The following is a 20,344-nucleotide window of genomic DNA, read 5'->3' as shown; positions in this document are numbered from 1 at the left end:
CTGTTATCATAGATTAAATGTGCTTGTTCTTTAATATCATATAAATAGGATCATTAAGCACATATACTTTTATGTTTGGCTTATTTTTCATGTATGTGCAATATATATACATCTTGTATTTGGCTTCTTTTGCATGTATTTTTTTATTTTAACTTTTTAAAGAATAATACATTTATATGGTTCAAAAAATTTTTAAGTACAAAGGATATGTGCTGAAGAGTTTCCTTCCCACTGCTATCCCACCAAGCACTCTGATCTCTAAAGGCAACAGATTTTAGCAGTTTCTTTGTATCGTATCAGTTCAGAGATTTGACCTATGTACAAGCATATATATGTGTATGTGTGTGTGTATATGTATATAATGTATACGTTTAATTTTTCTTATCTCCATCCTTGTTGGCTTCTCTGGTAGCTTAGGTGATAAAGAATCTGCTTGTAATGCAGGAGATTTGAGTTTGATTCCTGACTTGGGAAGATACCCTGGAGAAGGAAATGGCAACCCATTCCAGTATTCCTGACTGGAAAATCCCATGGACAGAGGGGTCTGGAGGGCTACAGTCCATGGGGTCGCAAAGAGTCAGACATGATGGAGTGACTAACACTTCCACTTTCCATCCTTTGTACAAATAATGAAACTGATTAAATATTTCATCAGGGGTTGCAAAATGGTGATATTCTGATTCTATTTTTACTTCTGCATTTATCTGTTGGAATTCTTCTGAAAGAACTTCATTGGCTGTGGTTGGATATGTGTCTGAATTTATGATTATTTGGGCAAGGAATTGAATTGCTTGGGCAAAGGGTTTCTATTCTTGAAGACTTTTTATAAATATTGCCAACTTGCTCTTAAAGATGTGTTACCAATTTGCACCTTCACTGTTGTTACATGAATAAAGTACTATTTGCAATTTGAATTATTAGAAATAATGAGGTAAAAACTGGTATTTTGCCGAATGTTTTGCCTTGTTTTAGGTTTGAAGGATTCATTAACAAACCACTCATTACACACAAATAAACAATTTTAACTTCTAATAGAAGATTATTTAACTTAATTTCAATATATAGTCATTGGGGGAAAAAAGAAATAGAAACAATAGAAGATGCAGAGTATACGTCACCAAATTGAGCTGACACCTACACCCAGATTTGAACCCTTCTTGGAAATACCTCATTAACAGCAATCTGGAGTCTCAATTGGAAAAGGGCCCTGGGCCATTCATCTACTCCGTGGGCGAGATTTTGAATTGCAGTTTGGGGGGCTCCCGTTTATAATCCCAGGCCACAAACTGGTATCATCATCAGTTTGTGTGCAGAAATGCAGCTGTGGTTTTCTTTTACGATGCTGATTGTTTCATCTTGTGAGTCACCAAATTTCCTTAGACTCCAATGGGGTTAGCCAGGCCTCCAGGGGCTTGAAAAATTCCAAGATCCACTCCCTTTCTTAATCTAAAGTGCCACTTGACTTACTGGTAACGATTGGTGTGTTCACAAGCAGGCACGTAGTCCAGGCAGGGCCCAGACAAGGTCAGAAGTTGGTTGGAATCCTCTCCCCTACATCTAAAGCCTGAACAAGACCACCTCCATTTTAATTTCCCTAACAGCTGGAGAGGTGGGCAGTGTAGTAAATGTCTTTGTCAGTCAGAACTGTCATTACTTGGCCTTTGATTAGACATTCTTAGATATGCTATTAATAATAAACTGGTGTTGGGATAGATGTGGTGTGACTTTAGGAATACTTGTGGTTCTAGTTTGTGTTCATTAAACATGTATCAGTTTGAAATTAGAAGGACAGTTAAATCATATTAGTTAAATAAAAAAACCTCAACAACTTCATTTTTGTAATATTTGACTATATTTATCATATTTCAAAATATAATAGCCCTCTTAGCTTAAAAAATTTTGAAAATCTAATGTTTTTTCCTTTGCAGTGACATTTCAGGGGGCAAACCCCTGGAAGTAGAGATGTCAGGGATAGAATACATGAATGATGATCCTGGCATGGTGGATGTTCTTTATGCCAAAGTCCATATGAAAGATGGCTCCAACAGGTATGTTTCTGAAATATTCCTTTGTTTTAATCAAGAGGTGCCTCAAAGCATTCCTGAAAGTTCAGGTAGTTTTGATTCCTTTTCTTTGAGATCTTATTATTGTAAGGAGTGTATTGTATTTCTTATTCTGAAATAGTAAGTTAATATTTTGCAAGAGGAATTTGTTGTTGGAAGAAGTTATCAGACTTTTAGTTTGGTAATTATTTAATTACTTGGTTGGTGGATATTGATAGTAGCAATCTAGTTTTTATGGAACTCAGTGCTTCCTTGATGTTTTCTAGGATAATAGGAGGCAGAAGAATGGCATACTAGGATGGTAGTTTCAAAAGTGACATAATGCAGATCTAATGAATAAAAGGGCAAAACAGAACTGTAACACAAATTACATAGGAATATTAAGATTGAATTAATATAAAATTCCTAGATCAGTGCTTGGCACTTGCTGACATCATACATTAAAAATGGTTGCTGCTTTTAATTTTTGTTACTACCACACCTTAATCCCTGTTAGAGATTCTCAGTCTGCAACCCATGCTATTTCTGAGGCCATTTTCAGTGTTAGTGCTATTTTTTAGCCTATGCAAGGCCTTTGGTGAGCAGAGGAGCCCATCTTGAATCGGAATTTTGTTTTTGTGTAGCCTTTTCACTGGGACAGGATAAAACAGAGCTCACACAGAATAAAAAATCCTCTAGAGAAAATCTGTGTCTCTAGACAGGCCTCCAAATTGCTTTCCTGGAGGGTCTCTTGTAAAGTTTCGCTTATCTCAATTTGAATTAATAATCTCAGTTGTCTCCTCTTTCAGTTCCAATGAAAGTGAATTTTGAGTTAATGGAAGAAAAAAAGGGTACAGAATCAGTTTTTTGTGTGTGATGAATATCAATTATATCTCAGGAAAACTGGAGAAAAAAGTACATTAATATCACTACTAATTTCATCAAAATCTCTTAAGTATGGGAAGCTGTCAAGCTCATGGTAGCAGATACATGTTTTCCAAAATTCTTGTTTTCACTTGAAAGCTTGAATTTTGTTATTGGAAGAAAAAAATACTGGTGATTGTTTTCCATGAAATTCTTTTTTGAGAAAATGTCTGCCAAAAAGCCAAGTCTGAATAACCATAATTTGTCTGTCAGTTGTTCTTTGAAGCAACAATGGTGTTCTATGGACAAAGAGGCTAGTTGAGCTATAAATCTAAGAAGCTTGCAAATGCCTCCTACAGACAGCCATATAGTCTCATACAGTCCAAGTGATTCATACATCCTGCTAATTTCTTCACACAGAGTACTGAAGACACCTACTCAAGGGCTGAGATTCAGTAAAATTGATCAATTTAATTTTAATGGGCCTGACTTGGTGCTTAGATTGTTTTATCTCTATTTTATCTTCATAACATTTATATAAAATAAATACTTTTATTATATCCATTTTATAGATGAAGGAGGTTCAGAGAGCTTAAATAACTTGGCTAAGGAACGCATAGATAGCAAAACCTTGCTCTGAATTCCTGCGGTTTTTAGTGTATGTATTGTGCTCGGCTGAGTAGAATAAACTGTGTTGCAATTCTTATTCCTAAAATAGAAAATTGTGACCTACGTTTCTTTGGAAAGTGGTAAAGTTCATATAATAAAATTCATCATTTTAACTGTTTTAAAGGCTATAATTGAGTGGCATCAAGTACATTAATAGCATTGTGCAACCATCACCACTGTCTAGTTCTAGAACATTTTTATCACCCCAAAAGGAAATCCTAGACCCAGTAAGCAGTCACTCTCAGTTTCTCCCTTCCCCATATTTCCCTCTTCCCAGCCCCAGCCTTTGGCAGCCACTAGTCTAGTGACTCCGTGGACTTGCCTATTCTGTATACTTCCTATAAATGAACCATATCGTATGTGGCCTTTTGTGTCTGGCTTCTTTCAGTGTATGTTTTCAATATTCATCCATATTATTGCATGTATCAGTACTTATTCCTTTTTATGGCTAAATAATATTCCATTGTATGAAAGGATACCACATTTGTTTATTCATCAGTTGGTGGGCATTTGGGTCTGTTTCCACCTTTTGGCTATTGTGAATAGAGCTATTTTCAGTTCTTTGGGGCTGACTCACTTTTAAAAATGTTTTAAAGTCATGTTTTTTATTTCCTTGATAAACCTCGTAATTTTATAGAACATCACAGTGACTCAGCCCAACCTCTGTCATTTCCTTATTCTCTGTTTCGAGTCTTAATTTTTGTCACTACCTTAATGTTGTGAGACTAAAGTCTGTGATAGCGTATAGTTGGGCAGTTAACATGAAGCTATATGGAAATTTACATGGATTACAGTGTTTCATTACATAAAATAGTGAATTTTTCCTAATCTAGGGCTTCAGGTCTGTTTTACCATACATATGTCATAGACTGCACAGTTTTGGTTTACCCTATTGGAGGTGGCTCCCAGGAAGAGAGGGTGGTCATTAAGTAAGGGTAATGAAATCATTACTTTGAGTGTTTCTGTTGATTATGTTTAATGGTTAGATCCTTAGTTCTATAGAAGGTCTTTCAAGTATTATGTTGTTGTTCAGTTGCTAAGTCGTGTTTGACTCTTTGTGACCCCATGGACTGCAGCACACCAGGCTTCCCTGTCCTTCAGTCTCTCCCGGAGTTTGTTCAAACTCATGTACATTGAGTCAGGGATGCCATCCAACCATCTCATTCTTTGTCATCCTCTTCTCTTCCTGCCCTCAATCTTTCCTAGGATCAGGGTCTTTTCCAGTGAGTCAGCTCTTGGCATCAGGTAGCCAAAGTATTGGAGCTTCAGCTTCAGCATCAGTCCTTCCAGTGAATATTCAGAGTTGACTGCCATGCTCTCCTTGCTGTCCATGGGACTCTCAGGAGTCTTCTCCAACACCACAGTTCAAAAGCATCAGTTCTTTGGCACTCAGCCTTCTTTATAGTCCAACTCTCACATCCCTTCATGACTACTGGAAAAACCATAGCTTTGACTATACGGACCTTTGTTGGCAAAGTGATGTCAACTTTCAAGTATAGAAAAGAATTGCTTTTTGAAATGTGAAGGAAAATAAGAGCTATAGAAGCTAGATGTCTTTTGAAGATAGTGCTCAGACATAATTTGTCCTTACATTAATGGAAAGGAAAGGTCTTAGGAGGTGAATGTACCCTTTATGTTCCCACAAATCCAACCAAAGTGGGAGGGAAGGGGGTAGGGCACAGCCTTTAAAAGAATGACATAGGCTTTGTTGCCCAGTCATGTCCAACTCTTTGCAACCCCATGGACTGCAGCATCCCAGGCCCCTCGTCCCTCACCATCTCCCAGGGTTTGCCCAAGCTCATGTCCATTGCATTGGTGATGCCATTCAATCATCTCATCCTCTGATACCCTCTTCTCCTTCTGCCCTCAGTGTTTTCCATCATCAGGGACTTTTCCAGTGAGTCAGCTGTTTGCACCAGATGACCAAATACTGGAGTTTCAGCTTCAGCATCAGTCCTTCCAATGAGTATTCAGACTTGATTTCCCTTAAGATTGACTGGTTTGATCTTTTTGCTGTCCAGGAGACTCTCAGGAGTCTTCTTGAGCACCATAGTTAGAAAGCATCAGTTCTTCTGTGTTCTGCCTTTTTTATGGTCCAACTCTCACAACTGTATGTGACCATTGGGAATACACAGCCATGACTATGCAGATCTTTGCCCGCAGAATAATGTCTCTGCTTTTCAACACACTGTCTAGCTTTGTCATAACTTTCCTGCCAAGCCATAAACGTCTTTAGATTTCAAGGCTTCAGTCACCATCTGCAGTGATTTTAGAGCCCAAGAAGAGGAAATCTGTCACTACTTCCACCTTTTCCTTCTCTAATTGCCATGAAGTAATGGGGCTAGATGACATGATCTTAGTTTTTTTTTTTTTTTTAATATTTAGTTTAAGCCAACTCTTTCACTCTCCTCCTTCACCCTCATCAAGAGCCTCTTTAGTTCCTCTTCACTCTGCCATTAGAGTGGTATCATCCACATATCTGAGGTTGTTGATATTTCTCCTGCCTATCTTGATTCCAGCTTGTAACTCATCCAGCTTACATCACTGCCTTGTTCTAGTGAAGGGGCTGTGTAACTCGATGAAGCTATGAGCCATGTCCTGTAGGGCCACCCAAGATGGACGGATCATAGCAGAGAGTTCTGACAAAATGTGATCCACTGGAGGAGGGAATGACAAACCACCCCAGGATACTTGCCATGAGAACCTCATGAACCCTATAAAAGGACGTAGCCATAGGGCATGACAAAAGCTGGTTATAACCAACTAGGTAGAAGATGGCAGAAGATTTGACTTCCGGTGGACCTTGAGCCTTACTGTAACCTCATTGTAATACATTAGCACTAGCTAAGTGACACACCCACCAGCTCCATGACAGTTCCAGAGTGTGTGTTGGTTATTCAGTTGTGTCTGACTCTTTGCGACCCCATGGACTATAGCCAGCCAGGCTCCTCTGTCCATGGAATTCTCTAGGCAAGAATAGTGTAGTGGGTAGCCATTCCCTTCTTCGGGTATCTTCCCAACCCAGGGATCCAACCTGGGTCTCCTCCATTGCAGGCGGATTCTTTACCTTCTGAGCCACCAGTTTGAAGGCCAGCCATAATAGGTCAACATGTGGATGGTGACCCAATTCCTGGAAATACCTGCGCCTTCCCAAAATAATTGGAATAATCCTACCATTCATTAGCTAATGAAATTACCCAGCCCTGTAAAAACTGACAGCCCCATACTCTGGGGCCCCTCTTGCTTTTTGAGATGGCCCATGCTCTGTTCAGTATGTTTCTTTCTACATGAATTCACTTCTTGCCTATCACTTTGTGTCTCACTGAATTCTTTCTGTGATGAGACATCAAGAAGGTGAGCTGCGTTAAAGCCCTGAGGCCATGTGTGTGATCTGTTTCAAAACCGTGGGTTCAAGTCCCCATCTGAGCTGCATTGTTTCACAACCCTTACAGATTTTGCACACTTGCTATTATGAGGGCTTGTAAGTTGAAAAGTCATGTGAAATGTTGACTAAATCCACTAATAGGATCAAGCAAGAACATTTTTTTAATAACTCTCATCTCTCTTGGAGAAGGCAATGGCAACCCACTCCAGTATTCTTGCTTGGAAAATCCTGTGGACGGAGGAGCCTGGTAGGCTACAGTCCATGGGGTCACAGGGAGTCAGACACGACGGAGCGACTTCACTTTCATCTCTCTTACTGCTCTGTTTTCTCTTTTTCCTTGCCCATTCCACTTCCACAAGAAGAGACACATTTGTGTTATTTCAAAAAGATTTGTAGATTTCCCCTCCCCAAATTGCAGTGTCTAAGGGACTTTATATACCTCTTATTTAACTCGACATTAAAACTGTTTGAAGGCCTCCTCTGTGCAAGGTATTTTGCAAGACTGTAAATTGATAGAGAAATGAGTAAGACATAGCTCTGTTTTTAAGGTACGTCCAATCATTTGTGTTTTTTTATGTGAAGAGACACTGTTCAATGCAGTCATGTAGGAGAGGCCTTGTTGTAATTAAAAAAACACTCCGCTTTCTCTGTATGGTTTCATATATTTTTAAATCAAAGATTCCCTTAAAATGCTTGACTGTGAAGTACCTGACCTTCAAAAGAATGGAACCACTTAGATCAGATTTTTCCTCTGAAAACAGAGCTGGGACAGTATCAGTTCAGTTCAGTTTAGTCGCTCAGTTGTGTCCGACTCTCTGCGACCCCATGAATTGCAGCACGCCAGGCCTCCTTGTCCATCATCAACTCCCGGAGTCCACCCAAACCCATGTCTATCAAGTTGGTGATGCCATCCAGCCATCTCATCCTCTGTCGTCCCCTTCTCCTCCTGCCCCAAGTCCCTCCCAGCATCAGTCTTTTCCAATGAGTTAACTCTTTGCATGAGGTGGCTAAAGTACTGGAGTTTCAGCTTTAGCATCATTCCTTCCAAAGAAATCCCAGGGCTGATCTCCTTCAGAATGGACTGGTTGGATCTCCTTGCAGTCCAAGGGATTCGCAAGAGTCTTCTCCAACACCACAGTTCAAAAGCATCAATTCTTTGGTGCTCAGCTTTCTTCACAGTCCAACTCTCACATCCATACATGACCACAGGAAAAACCATAGCCTTGACTAGACGAGCCTTTGTTGGCAAAGTAATGTCTCTGCTTTTGAATATGCTATCTAGGTTGGTCATACGCTTATTGTTAGATCCTTATATTTTGTAAAGCCTTGACTATGTAGGGCATTCAACCATTTTACTCATTGCTTAGTAGTCAAGTATTGCTAAGACTTAAGCATTGAACACAGTGGCTATTCTGTTCTGTCTCTTACTCTCACAGGCCTTCACCCTTGCCCCTCTAGAGGAATATCTTCCTCACATTAAACTGAGCATGTGAAGCCAAGTCAACTTCCTTTTTCCCTCACAGTCTTCCTGTTTTCATCATACCCACCACATTCAGTTTCACACTCATTCTGAAGAACGGCGTGCATTCTCTCTCATGAGGCTAACCCTTTATTTACTCTGGGACCCCATTCTTTCTTATCTCCGCAAAGACCTGACCCCATCAGTTATTCCATCTTACAGGGCGTTTCCAGTCCCCTTTTCCCTCAGGCATTTTTCAAGTGCCCAGAATGTGAGGCGCAGTAGACCCTAGGGATTCTTTGTTATGGATGAGGCAGATATCAGTAACTAGAATACGCTAGGGTGAAGAGTGTTACTGAGATTCTGGAGGTGCATGGATTGAGGCAGTAGCAAAGATAAGAGAAAAAAAGAATAAATGCACACAATAAATAAAAAGAAATCCATATCAAGATAAATCACAATGGAAGTGAAGAACACTGAAGACAGAAGAGTTTAAAAGATGCCATCTATAGAGGATTGACTATTATCAGGACTGCGGACTTCTCAGTATTAACAGTGGAAGCCAGAAGACAGCGGGCTGTTTTCTAGAGAAAATGGCTGTCAACCTGGAATTATTTGCTCATTTAAAAAAGCATCTTAAAAAACAAAAGTGAAATAAAAACTTCTTGTGTCTAAGTGCTGTCTTTCCTTATTTCTATCCTTCTTTTTCCTCAAGTAGACTTTAAAATTCTTGGAGGGCAGAGGGTTTGTCATACAATTTGTAAATATACATTTACCTTTCCCCCCTCAAAAGTGGAAAGAGCGAGCAAGAGAGAAATAAACTAGTTAGTCTGAATATATAAACATCTTATCAGTGGCTATTTTTTTGATAGTAATTTTTTTTTCTTTTAGCTTATCAGTAAGTTTTTTTTTTTTTAAATAAAATGTTGGTAAAGCAGGCAAGTGTTACACTTGCTCAGATATACCTGGTACACTTCATCATACCGAGGTCAGTAGTAATCGGTATGTGCATGTAAGTGACAGAATTATGGTTTGACCCAAATGTGTTTGACTGTAAAGCCTATGCTCATGGGGCAGAAAAGGGAGTTTAAAAATAATTGGAGACAGACCACTCTTTTGAAAAGTTTGGTGAAAAGATGAGAAAAGTGTAGTTAAATTCTACAACTGTGCAGCCCAGCATCCCTGTACTGTCTTCCAGTTTGCCATCTTCCTTTCATATTATTTTCTCTCAAAAAACTAAAGCCTCCCAGATTGGTAAAATGAAAATTAAATGGCTCCCTTTCCCCCTGCCCTGACTTTCCCTGTATTCTTCTGCGATAGATTGTAAGCAGAGCAGATACTGCTGAGAGTCACTGTCTGTGCATATTGTTTTATACAAACTGGACCACATTGTTCATATTATTCTATACTTCTTTTCAAGAAACATTACTTAGACATTACTTTATGCCACTGTGCATAGGTCCTACTACTACATCAGCCTTCCCAAGCTTTAACCTATATACAGTAGGACTTACTATGACTTAAAAATCTCCCATCCTTTTACATCGTTCTTTGAGTTAGTTCATATTCTTCAGTCTAAGTAGTTAAGACTTCGGACGACTTCAGTCTAGTAGTTAAGATCTTGCAGGATGAAACCAACTTAATATTTCAACTTGATCTTCCACTGTCTTGCACTTGCCCCAGGCCCTAGCCGGCTTCACTGCTTATTGATGATCCTTTGTATCTTTCTCAGTGTCGTTTCTTATGACTAAAATTTCTGTTGCTCCTCATCTCTTTCTGTCCTTCTTGCTATCCTTCCTTCTTTTTGCTCAAGTAGACTTTAAGATTCTTGGGGGCAGGGAGTGTCTTATTTCAGCATTATGTATCCACTGGCTTTTATAATTCATGGCTTATAGTCGATGTTCAGTAAATGTTTGTTTATTTAAGTGATTTACTTATTCAGCTGATTTTCAAAGGTGAAGTGAGTCTGGTTAACTTCTTCTTCTCACCCCATCCTCCTGGTAGCCTCTTCTGGTCTCAACCTAACAGTACTGTCTTCCACCTTTAAATTACCAAAGCACCTTGCATTGTTTGTGTCATTACCAACGTCCTCTTTATAGTTATTTTAATAGATTGTGAGCTCCTTGATGACAAGAACTGTGTGTGCTTAGTTTTTAATTCTTTCAGTGACTGGCATAATGCCTGTATACAGTGAGCACTCAGGAAATGTTAATTGGATAGAACTGAGTTAAATTGGGGGGGTGGTGGCAAACAAAAGTCTGGAATTTGTACTTTCTAGGGAGTCAGTGATCATTCTGCTGTACATTTCCAAGCCTCTGGAATGCTTGAATGCTGATAAGCCTTTAAAGTAAGCTCAGATTCAAGACATTAATAACTGGCTTCTGTTTTCAAACACAGAGTTCTGTCAAAATGATAGGCTGCTTAAAAATAATTTGTTATTTTTCTCACAGCAATTCTATGTTGTTTTTATTTCGCTTATGAGGAGGCAAAGGCATAGAGAAGCTTTGTGACTCTTTCATAATCAACCAGGAAAGGATCAATGAAGTAGGAATTGAAAGACTGTATTACTGTTAGAAATATACTGACATACTGTCAAATGTAGTATCTGTGACAGCAGCCTGAAATTTAGTGTGTGTTTCTAAGCACCCTCAAGTTCTTTTAATAGATCTCCAAAGATTTGTCATCTGACTTCATGCATACATACCTGCAACAGCTATTCATGGAGCACTGGTGATTTGTCAGTTAGGCATTAACTTGGGTGCCAGTTAATCCTTGGGTGCCAGGATAAGGGAGTGAATAAGATAAAGAGCCGGCTTCATGGAGTGCACAGTTAATTGATAGCAGAGCAGCACTGGCTGCCAGGAGCCTTGGAGTCCCTTTCTCTCTGTCATGACTGAGCACCTCAACCTGTCTGCTTCATTTCCTCTTGTCTAAAATGAGCAGGTTACAGTAGAACATTTTAAAGGACTTTAGTCTCTTCAAAGTTCTGAGTGTGTAAGTTTGGCAGGAGTCTTAATTTTCCAAAAAGACAAAGCTGGAAACTGGACTCTTTCATTTGATCAATTTAATTTCCTTCCTCTAGTATTAACATGCTCGCTGTTTCTCTCTATCTGAGCTCCCTGTCCACTTCTTTAATAGACAAGAAGGAACAGGGAGGCATCATTCTGTTGTGATTTGAAATTGAGGGGAATTTTGCAGTGCTTGATTATGTTTAGACTTGTTGCAATATTTTAAAATATTTTAAAGTTTATGAGGTGTTGTTAGTTAATCAGAAACTTTAGACATGATAATGTAGGTCCTGGCTTGGAGAGCCACATGCACAGTTAAGTAAATCAAGTAACTGCAAAATCAGATTATGTGCGTTGTGAATATATTTTATTTTCCCTTTAGGAATGTAGGAACAAAGTCATTTTCTTGAATCAGTCCTCTTTCTTCATCCTTATCAATGTATTATTGGTTAACCCTTTTGGTTAAAATACTGGTTTAAATACTAGAGAAAAATATTTTATATCATGGGGAAATATTCAGGGTATATTAAATAAGCAGGTTACAGAAAACTGTTCTGTCTTTTTAAAATTGGTGTCTGTCTGTAGCAAAAGACTTAAAAATTATCTAACCCCCAAATAAGTGTTTCATCTGTGGATGGTAAGGTTTTTTTTTTTCTTTTTCTCCTTTTTTGCACTTTCCATTGTTTTTTATAACTAGCGTATTATTTTTGTAATCAGAAAAAGATTAAGACAGCTGTGCAGGGAAGCACAGCATCTGTTTTAACTGGCTTCCATGCCTTTGGTTTTCCCCTCGTGTATCTTGCTTCTCACCTGGCTGTCTTAGGCCTGCCAAGACTGCAACATCCCTGCCTGACACACAGGAGCCTTCATAGCCTGCTTCTGCCTGTCTCTGCTTCATCGCTGCCCTTCTCTCTCCACAGAATTTCTCATGATCCGGGAGGATGGTTTATTCTTTGATATACACTCTTTCAGTTGTTCAGGACAAAAATTCTTTTAGAATCATTATCTTCAACTCCTGACTGCAGTGTATTAGAAAAGCCACCATGCTCCTCGCCACCTGCATTGGTGCCATGCCCGCCACCTGGCTTGTGACAGCCTCTGGACTGCCTTCCTGCTTCCTTCCTTGCCCACCACTGTCTCCTCCGTAGGGCTGTGAGAGGCTTCCTTTTAAATGTCAGTCAGATTATGTCCTTCTTTTGCTGAGAACTCTCCAAAAGCTCATTACCTCACCTGGACTAAAAGACAAGTCCTTACAGAGGCCCAAGAGCCTTACGGAAGCCCCCGTGACCTGGTCCTCCCGCCTCATCACCTCTCCTCACAGCTTCATTCCACACACTGACTTCTTCCTGTTCCTCTGTCATGCCATGCTGCCTCAGATGACTGTGTCTGCTGTTCCCTTTCTCTGAAATGCTGTTCCCCTAGGTCTGTGCTCAAGTGTCACTTTATCAGGGAAGTCATCCCCGAGCACCGTGTCTAAAATAGTACACTCACCATCAGACCCTTTCTCCTCTCTCTGTCACATTTTGTTTTCTTAATGGTGCTTAGCACCACCTGATGTCAGGTACATGTTTGTTTATTGTTTGTCTCCTTCCACCAGAATGTAAGCCACTCTAGGGCAGGGACTTGTTCGCTCATCTCTGTGTTCCTATCACCTGTGACACACCAGCCCTTCTTGTCTCATTTGAGATCTTGTTCTGTCAATCCCCTCTCTTGCTAAGGTTTCATCTTCCATCTCTGTTGGATAGTTTTCTTGTTGTCAGTGAGCATTTTCAACTCTTTCTCATTGAAAACAAATGCAGTGCTTGCTTCGGCAGCACATATACTAAAATTGGAACGATACAGAGAAGATTAGCATAGCCCCTGCGCAAGGATGACACGCAAATTCGTGAAGCGTTCCATATTTAAAAAAGAAAAAGAAAACAAATGCAAATAACCTGCCCTTGACTCTTTATCTAGTTACCAAGCAATTAGTTTTTTCCCTTCCTTGTGAGTTTCTTGAGTTTATGTGCCCCTATCCCTTCCCTGTCTCACTGGCCTCTCCCTTGGTCCTCTGCAGTAAGGCTTTTATTGCCAGTATGCCAGTGAAACTGCTCTAGCAAATAATGTTATGATTTTAAGAAATAAGTAGGCATCTTTTGCTCCTTTTCTTACTTTACTTTTCTTTTTTTGTTTATTTTTTTTATTATTTATTTATTTTTTTACTTTACTTTTCTATAGCATTGTACTATACTGAGTATTCCTCCCTCCCCTCACCCCACCCACCTTTTGTAATTCTCCTTTCAGCCTTTCTGAAGTTTTCCTTTTCTTGTTCCTCATCCTTATTGTTTTAATTTAAATTTATTTTTTTAATTGACGGATAATTGCTTTATAGAATTTTGTTGTTTTCTGTCAAACCTCAACATGAATCAGCCATAGGTATACATATATCCCCTCCCTTTTGAACCTCATTCCCATCTCCCACCCCATTCCACCCTTCTAGGGAGATACAGAGCCCCTGTTTGAGTTTCCCGAGCCATACAGCAAATTCCCTTTGGCTATCTGTTTTACATATGGTAATGTAAGTTTCTGTGTTACTCTCTCCATACATCTCCCCCTCTCCTCCCCTCTCCCCATGTCCATCAGTCTGTTCTGCATGTCTGTTTCTCCATTGCTGCCCTGTAAATATATTCTTCGGTACCATTTTTCTAGATTTCGTATATATACATTAGAATACGATATTTATTGTTCTCTTTCAGACTCACTTCACTCTGTATAATAGGCTCTAGGTTCATCTACCTCATTAGAACTGACTCAAAGGTTCCTTTTTGTGGCTGAGTAATATTCCACTGTGTATATGTACCACAACTTCTTTATCCAGTCATCCGTCGATGGACATCTAGGTTGCTTCATGTTCTAGCTATTGGAAATAGTGCTGTACTCAACAGTGGGATACATGTGTCTTTTTCAGTTTTGGTTTCCTCAAGGTACATGCCTAGGAGTGGGATTGCTGGGTCATTGGTGGCTTTATTCCTAGTTTTTTAAGGAATCTCCATACTGCCTTCCATAGTGGCTGTATCAGTTTACATTCCCACCAACAGTGCAAGAGCATTCCCTTTTCTCCACACCCTCTCCAGCGTTTATTGTTTATAGACTTTTTGATGATGGCCATTCAGACTGGTGTGAGGTGATATTTCATTGTAGTTTTGATTTACCTTTCTCTAATAATGAGCAATGTTGAGCATCTTTTCATGTGGTTGTTAGCCATCTGTATGTCTTCTTTGAATAAATGTCTGTTTAGGTCTTTTTCCCACTTTTTGATTGGATTCTTTTTCTTGCATTGAGTTTCTTGATTGTTTTTCTTGTATGAGCTGCTTGTATATTTTGGAAGTTAATCCTTTGTCAGTTGTTTCATTTGCTATTATTTTCTCCCATTCTGAGGGTTGTCTTTTCACCTTGCTTATAGTTTCCTTTGCTGTGCAAAAGCTTTTAAGTTTAATCAGGTCCCGCTTGTTTACTTTTGTTTTTATTTCCATTCCTTTAGGAGGTGGGCCATAGAGGATCTTGCTTTGATTTATGTCATCGAGTGTTCTGCCTATGTTTTCCTCTAAGAGTTTTATAGTTTCTGGTCTTACATTTAGGTCTTTAATCCATTTTGAGTTTATCTTTGTGTATGGTGTTAGAAAGTGTTCTAATTTCATTCTTTTACATGTAGCTGTCCCGTTTTCCTAGCACCATTTATTGAAGAGGCTGTCTTTGCCCCATTGTATATTCTTGCCTCCTTTGTCAAAAATAAGGTACCCATAGGTGCATGGGTTTATTTCTGGGCTTTCTATCTTGTTCCATTGGTCTATATTTCTGGTTTTTTTTTGCCAGTACCATACTGTCTTGATGACTGTAGCTTTGTAGTATAATCTGAAGTCAGGAAGGTTGATTCCTCCAGCTCCATTCTTCTTTCTCAAGACTGCTTTGGCTATTCGGGGTCTTTTGTGTTTCCATATGAATTGTGAAATTTTTTGTTCTAGTTTTGTGAAAAATGCAATTGGTAATTTGATAGGAATCACATTGAATCTGTAGATTGCATTTGGTAGTATAGTCATTTTCACCATATTGATTCTTCCTACCCAGGAACATGGAATATCTCTCTATCTGTTTATGTCATCTTTGGTTTCTTTCATCAGTCGCTTATAATTTTCTGTGTACAGTTCTTTTTGTCTCCTTAGGTAAGTTTATTCCTAGATTTTTAATTCTTTTTGTTGCAAAGGTGAATGGGATTGATTCCTTAACTTCTCTTTCTGGTTTTTCACTGTTAGTATATAGAAATGCAAGTGATTTCTGTGTATTGGTTTTGTATCTTGCAACTTTGCTAAATTCACTGATTAGCTCTAGTAATTTTCTGATCATCCTTATTGATTGTCCTTGCGGGTTCCTTTCGGCCCCTTACATAGGAGTGTCCCATAAGGTCTCTGTTCTTGGCTGTCTTCTTGCTCTGACTCCTCCTCACCCTGTGGTTGCATCTTTCCCACACATTTAACTACTGTTTTTGCACTGATGACTCCCAAGTCTGTCTTTGGCCCAGATTTTTCTCTTGAGCCTCAGGCTTGTTATTTCCATCTGTCTCCTGGACATGTCCCACAAGATACCCAGTGCCACACATGCAGAAGTATACACACTGTTAACCCTCTCTCCACCACTTCCCACCTGGTCAGTGACACACCTGGTCATTCAGTTAAGGTGTGCTCTTGGGAGCGGCTCTCGGCTGCCTCCTCTTCTGTGACACTGTGGTGCTTGCGGGTCCCAGCTTCTCTCTCACAAGCTCTTTTGAGTATTAATATATGACCTTGTCTCTGTTCTCCCTGTCCCTGCCATAGTTTAGATATTCCTCCCTTTCTCCTTTATAGTGTGGTCCTCTGAAGCCAGACTGCATGGGCTCTCATTTTGGATATATCACTTATTAGTTACGTCCCTTGGTCAAATTTTATAACTTCTCTGTGCCTCAGGTTCCTCACTGGTAAGATAGAGATAATTTATCATGAAGATTAAATGATTTAAGAGATACAAAGTGCTTAGAATAGTGCCTGACACATCATGTTTGTTATTATTTCTATTATTAATACCACCTAGCTGACCTCAGTACCACTGGTCCCTTCCCTTCTGAAGCATTTTCCAGTCTTCCACAGTGTGAGATTAATGAATGGACATCTGACAACATCATTCCCTTTTAAAAAATTTCCGTGGCTTCCCATTCTCTGACCACTTGCTTACATCCAGTTCATCTCCACTTTTTTCTCTAACTTGTTACAGTTATATTAAGTAATTGGTAGTTTTCAAGGTAAGCTGTGGTCTTGCATGCCTTGGCATCTTTGCACACTATTTCTCCTGCTTGATGTGTCCTTCCTTCCCTGGTTTCATCTGAAAATCTTTAATAATCCTTTAAAACCATACTTATTTTATTTTTTAACATTCAGTTCTCAGTTTTTAATCAGTCAAATGCATGAGTTAACCAATCATAGCAAGTAGTTACAGAAAGTGTAGTACAGTGGTGCTCTGGTAGATACAAGACAGATAATGCTGTTGAGGAGCAGACAATCCAGTGGGGAAACAAGACAGACAAACGTGAAACATTAAGGGACTGTCCTTGAGAAGGTTAAGTAGAGCCTACTTAGTGGGGTAGCATTTCAGAGAAGAGCAAACTCATTGGTCATGGATACTGAGGGGTGGTTGTGTTAGGTACTTAGAAAGACTTCGTGGAAAAGTGGGATTTTAATTGGGCTTGGAAGGGTAATGAAATCTGTGTAGATGGAGGGAAGGGGAAGTGGACGTGTGGGGCCCAGGTAACAGAAGGCAAAGAGGCGGCAGTTGGAAGCTGCTCAGTGGAGGAGGCCTGCTAGGAAAGTGTGCATGTTGAGGAGTTTGAGGATGTGAGGCCGCCTCAGCAAATGCTGTGGCAGGCGGCAGGGAGTTATGGGGTCTGCAGAGCAGGAAGTACCCTTGGGTTCTGGTATGTCCTATGCCAAACTGTACTGAGGCAAAAGGAAAACTCAGTAATACTGATCCTGCCTTCATTCAGAAATGTGATATTTTGTTCATCCTGAGTTTTTTTGCATTAATTTTGAGTTTTAAAATATTGCATTAAAGCCTTATTTATCTCCTTTATAAAAAAAAAAATTAGTTCTTGTGATTACTGCATTTTTTGGCACATCCTTAAATTGTGTGCCTCAGGCAAGTGTCTCACTTACCTCACCCTCATCCCAGCCCTGTGTTCTGTTTCTGGAGGTCAGTGGTGAGGGTCTGGAGGTCAGTGGTGAGGGTATGGATATTTATTTTATTATTATTAATTATAGCTTCTTGTTGTTGTTCAGTCGCTCAGTCATATCTGACTCTTTGCGACCCCATGGACTGCAGCATGCCAGGCTCCCCTGTCCTTCACCATCTCCTGGAGCTTGCTCAAACTCATGTCCATTGAGTTGGTAATGCCATTCAACCATCTCATCCTCTGTCATCCCCTTCTCCTGCCTTCAATCTTTCCCAGCATCAGGGTGTTTTCTAATGAGTCAGCTCTTTGTGTCAGGTGGCTTACTCATGTTTAAATATTTTTGGTTAGTAGACAGCATTTAATAGAAACAATTAAGATAAAGAAGTTAGAATTACAAAAATATTAATTTGGAACTTTGAAGCCTGAAAAACATGAAAGGGAAAAGAATCCTTTGTGCTTCTGAGATAATCTCTACAGGAGGATAACCCCCTCTTGCTTCAGCGTATGAGTGCAAGCAGAAGATGGTTGTTTTGCCCACGTTCTATAACTGAGAGATAGGGGTACCAGAGGCTGCTGAACTTGTGGATATAGGCATTGGGCAACTCAGCTGTTGCAACCAGAGATTCTGCCCCATGGCCTCAGGAAAACTCCCACAAATGGGCCATCCAAGGTGAGCTTGACCCACATCTCATATAAAACAGACCCATCCAGCCTGCTCAAAGAGAAGCCGCTCACTGGGCCACAGTGTTTTACCACAGGCCATGGGCATCCCAGGTGGCACAGTGGTAAAGAACCCACCTGCCGACGTAGGAGATGCAAGAGACTCAGGTTCAATCTTTGGGTCTGGAAGATCCCCTAGAAGGAAATGGCACCCCACTCCAGTATTCTTGCCTGAGAAATCCCATGGACAGAGGAGCCTGGTGGCCTACAGTCCATGGGGTCGCAAAGAACTGGACATGAGTGAGCACACGCAAGTGGCCCAAGAAGCAGTGGAAGATTCACAAACCCTCCAAATGTCTCAGGGCCACTTGCATCTGGGAAAAGAGGTGGTGTGTGATACAAAGAGCATTCCTAGTATGTATACCTAACATGTAAAAGCTAAAAAAAGTGAAATCTGTTGTTCATTAGTACACTGGTGACGAATGAAAGATTTTGAGCCAGGAAAGTTAGAGTGCAGTACAAATCTCAAAAACAAACAAACAAGGGAAAAGTTAAAAGGAACACACTGCTCTCTGTGCTCGTCGCCAGGTGAGCTGTTCTGTCATTTGATGCAGACCTCCCTGTCAACACCTGTGTTCAGAGAGCACTTCACCAGGCCCAGGGTGGACGTTCGGGCACAATAGGTAAAAACCCCAGGCTGAACTTCACCGTCAGGTACGTGGGTGGTCACATAAGATGGCTGTTTTCTGAATACTCCAACCAAGATCTGCTCCACCACACCCTTGCTGGAATAATGACCCCTTCTCAGTGGCACAACTGGCAAAATTCTTCAGAACTGAAGGGGAGATAAAGAGTTTTTCAGACAAACAAAAAATGAAGGAGTTCATCACCACTAGACCAGCCTTATAAGAAGTGTTAAAGGGAGTCCTTTAGGCTGCTGATCAGGACACCTGAACAAAGGGAAAAATTCTTGTGCAAGAATCGTTTCTGGTGGAGGTATTGGAATGAACAGCCATCCCCAAGACAGAACTCATCCACTACAGAGCCCCAGTGCTTAGAGCCAGCTGGAGTCCCTTTGGAGCATCAGTCACGGTGCCTGTGGATTTTCCTGTAGTCGTCTTCACTGGTACCGCACTTCTGCCCCTTTGATGTAGTGGCCAGGGCTGCCGGGAACTTCACAGTGCATGCTCTTTCCCAGGGAGTAAATGTCTTGAATCGAGTTGTGGCAGACCTCATTTGATCCTGGCAGAAACACATCAGTCATGGTAGCTTTTGGTTCTGTGACTGGATTGACCACTAAAGCACTTTCTTTCAGGCAGCTCTCTGTTGAACCTGGCTGCTTGCACCAGATTTCCAAGATGATAAACTTCCATGTTCCTTCAAGACCATGCTTAAGCCTCCTGTGAAAACCTGGCCCCTCCAAATACAGTTGGTCACTCCCTTAACACTCACCATGATGTTCTGCAGTTGTTTCCAGGTCTGTTATCCACATGAAGCTGTGTGTTTCATGATGGTGGGGACTGCAGCCTCTCTTCTGAGGGCCTTGTGCAGTAACCGGCTCAGAGCAGATGCTCTGTAAATGTTGAATTTGTAATCGGGGTTCAGTTTACTAAGGTTTCTGTGCTGCTTTCTTCAATTTCCGCAGGCTGCAGGAATTGGTTGATCGAGTGCTGGAACGTTTTCAGGCATCTGGACTAATAGTGAAGGAGTGGAATAGTGTGAAACTCCATGCTACAGTCATGAATACTCTGTTCAGGAAAGACCCCAATGGTAAGTGTTCCATAGAACCACAGTACAGTTTGTGACCACCAAGATCTAATGATATCCCTGGGGTTTGAAGAATGGGCTATCAAAGGATCTCTGACATATCTTTTTTATATCCATTATCTTGTTTTGATGAGTACAGTGGAAGAGGGCAGGATCATATCGTGCATGGGACTGTATAGCTTCTCAAATCTTATACTCTTCTTGCACATAAGGTTGCTAGATGTAGCAAATAAAAATGCAGGATTCCTAAGTAAATTT

The 20,344-nt window shown here is 40.4% G+C and overlaps 1 protein-coding gene and 1 non-coding gene across 8 annotated transcripts in view; both read left to right on the top strand.

Annotated features, from left to right (window-relative positions):
• ASCC1 (activating signal cointegrator 1 complex subunit 1) overlaps positions 1-20,344 on the top strand; it is a 113,578-nt gene that overhangs the window by 58,729 nt on the left and 34,505 nt on the right. For all 7 annotated transcript variants that reach the window (XR_003509260.1, XR_003509258.1, XR_003509259.1 and 4 more), the window contains exons 7-8: positions 1,929-2,048; positions 19,965-20,089. Coding sequence is in view for 4 of the 7 variants with exons in the window: in XM_027531139.1 (XP_027386940.1) it covers positions 1,929-2,048; positions 19,965-20,089 (245 nt within the window). In the remaining 3 variants the exon portion in view is untranslated. The remainder of the gene's footprint in view (positions 1-1,928; positions 2,049-19,964; positions 20,090-20,344) is intronic.
• LOC113885627 lies at positions 13,226-13,332 on the top strand. The gene has a single exon (XR_003509279.1). It is a non-coding gene; the product is annotated as a U6 spliceosomal RNA (small nuclear RNA).

Source organism: Bos indicus x Bos taurus, chromosome 28 (genome assembly GCF_003369695.1).
Source record: "Bos indicus x Bos taurus breed Angus x Brahman F1 hybrid chromosome 28, Bos_hybrid_MaternalHap_v2.0, whole genome shotgun sequence".
In the NCBI taxonomy this organism is placed as follows: Eukaryota; Metazoa; Chordata; class Mammalia; order Artiodactyla; family Bovidae; genus Bos; species Bos indicus x Bos taurus.
This window is presented reverse-complemented; position numbering and strand designations above follow the sequence as displayed.